Source organism: Ictalurus furcatus, chromosome 9 (genome assembly GCF_023375685.1).
Source record: "Ictalurus furcatus strain D&B chromosome 9, Billie_1.0, whole genome shotgun sequence".
NCBI classification, from domain to species: Eukaryota; Metazoa; Chordata; class Actinopteri; order Siluriformes; family Ictaluridae; genus Ictalurus; species Ictalurus furcatus.
This window is the reverse complement of record NC_071263.1, coordinates 31,714,363-31,720,903: the sequence shown is the minus strand read 5'-3', so window position 1 is coordinate 31,720,903 and position 6,541 is coordinate 31,714,363. Positions and strand designations below refer to the sequence as shown.

The 6,541-nt window shown below is 43.1% G+C and overlaps 1 protein-coding gene across 1 annotated transcript in view; it reads left to right on the top strand.

Moving 5' to 3' along the window:
- kcnh1a (potassium voltage-gated channel, subfamily H (eag-related), member 1a) overlaps positions 1-6,007 on the top strand; it is a 66,273-nt gene extending 60,266 nt beyond the window's left edge. The window contains exon 11 of the mRNA XM_053632617.1: positions 4,984-6,007. Within this exon, the coding sequence (XP_053488592.1) occupies positions 4,984-5,838 (855 nt within the window). The 3' untranslated portion in view covers positions 5,839-6,007. The remainder of the gene's footprint in view (positions 1-4,983) is intronic.
- The last annotated feature ends 534 nt before the right edge of the window (positions 6,008-6,541 follow it).

Sequence of the window (6,541 nt, the reverse complement as noted above, 5' to 3'; positions counted from 1 at the left end):
AAATACAGATATGAAAAAGAGGAGCTATACTATATTTGGAGCACTAAATACAACACTCTCCATTAATATTGGCACCCTTGGTAAATATGATCAAAGAAGTCTGTGAAAATTGTCTTTATTGTTTAACCTTTTGATCTTTTATTTTAAAAATTCACAAAAATACTCTGCTCTCATGGATATCAAACACAACATAAGTTTATCAAAAAAAATCTTTGTTAAATATAGGTGTGCAACAATTATTGGCACCCTTTTAGTCGATACTTTGTGCTAGCTCCCTTTGCCATGATAACAGCTCTGAGTCTTCTCCTATAACGCTGATGAGGTTGGAGAATACATGGCGAGGGATCTGAGAGCGTTCCTCCATACAGAATCTCTCCAGATCCTTCACATTTGGAGGTCCACGCTGGTGGACTCTCCTCTACAGTTCACCCCACAGGTTTTCTATGGGGTTCAGGTCAGGGGACTGGGAGGGTCATGGCAGGACCTTGATTTTGTGATCAGTAAACCATTTTTGTGTTGATTCTGATGATGTTTTGGATCATTGTCCTGCTGGAAGATCCAACCACGGCCCATTTGAAGCTTTCTGTCAGAGGCAGTCAGGTTTTCATTTAATATCTGTTGATATTTGATAGAGTCCATGATGCCATGTATCCTAACAAAAGGTCATGTGGACATAAGCTGAGGTCTGATTAGCCACAGGTTTCCTAGAAGATGGTGTATGAAGGAGAAAGTCCCCAAACACCCAATGATTCTAGTTATGAAAATTTATTTGTACAGAGGAAAAATAGACAGTTAGATGTTGATAACTTTAGCAGTAGTTGATGTTTAGCTGAATATTTTCAAGGTAACCATCATGGACTACCAGAATCACTGCTAATAAGAGTCAAGTCCAGGTCCAGCTGAGTCTAGATTTTAGTCCAAAACAAGTTGAGTCCTAGTCTAGAGGTGAGTCCAAATCCTGAGTAAAGTCTGAGACTAGAGTCAAGTTCAGTCAAGTCTGAGACCAGAGTTGGATCCAAGATCCAAGAGTCCAGAGTCGAGCCCAGAGTTGAATTTGAAATGAGACAAATCCAAGAGCAGAGCCCACATTTGAGTCTGAGACAAGAGTTGAGTCCAATTCTAGAGCCGAGTCTGAGACCAGAGTCAATTCTGAGCCCGAAGCTGAGTCCGAGACCAAATCTGAGTCTTAGTCCAGAGTCAAGTCCTAGTCTTTAGCTCTTCAGTTAAAGCCATGAAGTTCTGATGCAGTTCTAATTCATAGATTATTCTTGTCATTGTCACAGTCATAGATTAAAGTTCTGTTAATCTAATTGTGTGAATTTTTCAAAATGACATCTCTAAGCTTTCTCCAAACCCTTTAAGTGGATAAAAATACACTCCTCTACATGCTGAAGGCTGAAGAGAGTGTTGTTATGATCTGTGCAGAAAACTGGCACAGTGTGTGTTTACTGCAGTATGTGTGTGTGTGTGTGTGTGTGTGTGTGTGTGTGTGTGTGTGTGCGTGCTGCAGTAAAGCCTCACGCTGACCACAAGCATATGGAGGTTGGAGAACGCTGGCAGGATTAACTGTTACACAATGGTGTGTGTGTGCACTGATTAAGGATGTGTAATGTAATTTAGTAATGAATCGGTGAACAGCAGTCAAGAGTGTAATGAGAACTCATCAGAACTACACACACTCACCTGAAAGATAGACAGGTATACAGTGGTGACTGGTTTGATGACTGGTCCATATGACTCGACTTTGTGTCAGAATGTCACTGACCAGAGTGGACTTGCTGCTTGTTAGCACAAAAAAAACAACAAAGAGTTCTGTGTTGTACGTTCATGTTCTGGTTCCCAGAGGCAGCTGGGTCGAGACCACTGAGCACATCTACCTGTTAGGATAGTATAGCCATAGGTGTTCTTAAAACCACACACACACATTGTTTTAGAAACTGGAAGATGGAACTAAAAGTAAAAAAGTGGTGTTCTTTAATAGAAAGGGAGAAATAAAGAGAGACGGAGAAACAGGGAAAAAGAAAAACAGAGAAAGAGGATTCAGTTTTATTCAGTTTTATTTATATAGTTTTAGTTTGTTTTTCAATTTATATTATCACAAAACAGCTTTAAACCCAGTTATAACATTTAAATTTTAATTTATAAATTTATCCCTAATGAGCAGACAGAGGCGACGGTGGTGAGGAAAAACTCCCTGAGACGATATGAGGAAGAAACCTCGAGAGGAACCAGACTCAGAAGGAACCCGTCCTCATCTGGGTGACACCGGATAGTGCGATTATAAATAAATACACCCCTTCTGTAAATGTGTATTACAGAGTCAAGCAGTGATAGTGTGTTAAAAGAACTTGAGTAGGAGCATCATTAGAATTTTAACTTTAAATCTCTCAAATCAAACTGTTCACTGATGGAGACGTGAGTGTAAACTGTTCTTAACAATTGCAGTCCTAAAGCTATTCAAGGGGTGCACGGTGGCTTAGTGGTTAGCACGTTCGCTTCACACCTCTAGGGGGTTCGATTCCCACCGGGGCCCTGTGTGTGTGGAGTTTGCACGTTCTCCCCGTGCTGCGGGGGTTTCCTCCGGGTACTCCGGTTTCCTCCCCCAGTCCAAAGACATGCATGGTAGGCTGATTGGCGTGTCCAAAGTGTCCGTAGTGTATGAATGGGTGTGTGAGTGTGTATGTGATTGTGCCCTGCGATGGATTGGCACCCTGTCCAGGGTGTACCCCGCCTTGTGCCCCATGCTCCCTGGGATAGGCTCCAGGTTCCCCGTGACCCCGACTCTGATTGGGTCAGAAGGTGTTGATTCGTTTTCTATAACAGCAGCTCTGGACAGTAGCGCAGGTTTATATTAATGCTCTCGCTCTAATACGTTATCGTTTCTATAGTAACGGCTCGTTCACAGTGACGTGTACATCGCACTCTCCACATAAATGCATTACAGAGAGGTGTGTAGTCACTGGTGAAGTTTTCTGTAAGTAGATGTTCATATAACATTTATGGAAGGAGTCTCCAGTGTCAGCGCTGTGTAACAGTCAGAGGTGAAGCTGTGACTTTAATTTCAACATCTTCAGTACAGAGTTTACACTTCACTACTGTTTCACACCAACACACACACTGTGATTACTGTCTTATTAACATGAAGAGAGGGAATAAAGAGAGAGAATAGAGAGAGAGAAAAAAGAGAGGGAATAAAGAGAGAGAATAGAGAGAGAATAGAGAGAGAATAGAGAAAGGGAATAAAGAGAGAGAGAAAAGAGAGAGAATAGAGAGAGGAAATAAAGAGAGAGAATAAAGAGAGAGAATAGAGAGAGGGAATAAATAGAGAATAGAGAGAGAATAAAGAGAGGGAATAAAGAGAGAATAGAGAGAGAGAATAACGAGAGAGAATAAAGAGAGAGAATAGAGAGAGAATAAAGAGAGGGAATAAAGAGAGAATAGAGAGAGAGAATAACGAGAGAGAATAGAGAGAGAATAGAGAGAGAGAATAACGAGAGAGAATAGAAAGAGAGAATAAAGAGAGGGAATAAAGAGAGAGAATAGAGCAAGGGAATAAAGAGAGAGAATAAAGAGAGAATAGAGAGAGAGAATAAAGAGAGGGAATAGAGAGAGAATAGAGAGAGAGAGAATAAAGAGAGGGAATAAAGAGAGAGAATAGAGAGAGAGAATAAAGGTTAGTAGGTCAGGTGAAAACACAGAGCTGAACAAACACTTCACAAAGTTCTAGTGTTGTGAAGGTGCTTATACTGTGTGTGCAGGTGATTGAGTCCAGGTGTGTGCAGGTGATTGAGTCCAGGTGTGTGCAGGTGATTGAGTCCAGGTGTGTGCAGTGAGCAATCAGGTGACTGTGAATGTGACGTTGAATGTGGTGTGTGCGTGCTGTAGACCAGAGTGTGTATATTTGTAGACAGAGGTGCATTATGGGAAATGGAGTTCAGCGCCTGATTCTGGCGTTGACGGAGACGTGCTGTTTAACTTCTGCTGGAGATAAACCGCCATCCAATCATCCAATTTCACTACAGTTTTCTGAGAGCGTGAAACCAAGCGGATGCTCCAGACAGCTGAAGGGTGCGGAGCTGAAACAAGCAGTTCAGACTGTAAACACTGTGCATGATCATGAGGTTCCCGGTCATGAATGTTATAACAGGAGGAGTTTCATCTCCTCTGTGCTCCGGGGCCGAGCTGCTACTGTACTGGAGTGGGATCACCACTAGAACCGCAAACTAAATATCATGTGGAATGTTTATATTTCAGGTTAGAGCTCAGAACATTTATGGCTCCTGTTCATCGTTACAGTTTTTCTTAAATATTTTTTCATAATTGTCAACTAAATTAAAACTGGACTCTGGGATGATGTCGATTTCACAGAGGTTGATTTGGAAAGTAGGGTTATTGCCATGCATGAGTAGTTACCGTGTAATTTTAGTTGGAAGCCCTAAGAGGCCATGCATTATTTTTTTCTCGTGATCTCGACATAACAGAAACGTTGTTTTCTCCTGATTACGGCGTAATTTTTCTGTGTATTCGACATGACAACATGAACAAATGAGTTTTTACTTTGATCAGGGACTCACTCAAGTTGAAAGAGCTCTACGTCCTTCAGTGATTGACTTCCACGTCAGTGTCCGACACGTGAGAAGAAGGCTGTCAGGCCAACATTCATACAACACCAGTCACGTTCACAAGGCGTGAGATCTTCTCCTGATAAAATTACATCGTGAGAAAACAGCTTTGTGTTATGTGGCGATCAGGAGAAAACACAAAAGAAAATAATAATAATGTATAGTCTTTTAGGGCTTCCAAGTCATTTAAATTTACACTGTGTAAATTATTAAACACTTAATGATGTTGTGTTAGATATCTAAAACAGCTGTCAACTTTTTATATGTGTGTTTTTTAATTGCATTATGTAATACAGCATTTAGGAATATGGTGTGTGTGTGTGTGTGTGTGTGTGTGTGTGTGTGTGTGGTGTTTCCCCAGATTGTGTTTAGGAAGATCAGTGATGTAAAGCGTGAGGAAGAGGAGCGACTGAAGAGGAAAAACGAGGCACCACTTGACCTACCCCCTGATCATCCAGTGCGACGTTTGTTCCAGCGCTTCAGGCAGCAAAAAGAGGCGCGACTGGCTGCAGAACGGACCAATCGTGATGAACTGGATATCGAGAAGGGCCACGCCCATAATGACATCATCACACATGATCCTGTGGCCACTACCAGCATCGTAACAGTCACTGAGAGCCCGGCCACGCCTATTCCCTCAGTCAGGCCCAGTCATGTGCGGAATCCTTCAGATCGGGATAAATTGCAAGCCCCTAATGCACTTGGAATTTTCCGGGCATCAGAGAGCCGTGGCACTCGGGGTTGGGCGCGCTTCAGGGAGAGCAGGGCCCATCCAGAGAGCTGGGTCAACGTTGCAAAAGCTGAATCAATGGAAACTCTTCCAGAGCGTGGTCGCAAGTCAGCTGAGCCCGGGAATCTGAAAAAGACAGACTCGTGCGACAGTGGCTTTACCAAAAGTGACCTGAGGCTGGATGAAGGGGGTGGAACAAGAACGCCTACAGACCGCAGTCCGGTCAGTCAACTGGACAAAAAGCCACCACCCACCGCCCCGCCCATCCCTGAATATACACTTCACAGCACGTTGCTAGATTTGCGTGCTGAGCTCAGGGCAGAGTTAATGTCACTCGGGAATCGCATCAGCACACTCGAGTCGCAGTTAGCTGAAGTGTTGCAGCTGCTCCGAGCCAGAAATGCTTCAACAACACACACTCCTCCGTTATTCCACATCTCACATCCCGCATCACCTGACTCGGACAAGGAGGACATCTTCTGCTAAAGGACCGTGTGCACGTGGGCATGGGGCGAGGTTCACTCACCGGGAGAAATCAAAGTCCCTGTGATGAGAGAAATCCTGGACATTTTGAACATTATGGGAACGTCAGAAGAAAATTACTTTTTTACTAAATAAATGCAGCTTATATTTGGTTACTTTTTGAGTACTAAGGTTAAAGTAGTTTTGTTCTTTACTTTAGCACTGGAGCTATGATGCTAATGCTAATGTATCTAACAGTAAGAAAAGTCTCCCAAAATGTTTACTGTAAATCTTTTCCTTAGTCCACACCAATTACACCCACAGACCACTCCCACTTCTTCAGTTATGTCACACAGACCACTCCCACTTCTTCAGTTGTCACACAGACCACTCCCACTTCTTCAGTTATGTCACATAGACCACTCGCACTTCTTCAATTGTCACACAGACCACTCCCACTTCCTCAGCTATGCCACATAGACCACTCCCACTTCTTCAGTTGTGTCACACAGACCACTCCCACTTCCTCAGTTATATAACATAGACCACTCCCACTTCTTCAGTTATGTCACATAGACCACTCCCACTTCTTCAGTTATGTCACAAAGACCACTCCCACTTCCTCAGCCATGTCACATAGACCACTCCCACTTCTTCAGTTGTGTCACACAGACCACTCCCACTTCTTCAGTTATGTCACACAGACCACTCCCACTTCCTCAGTTAT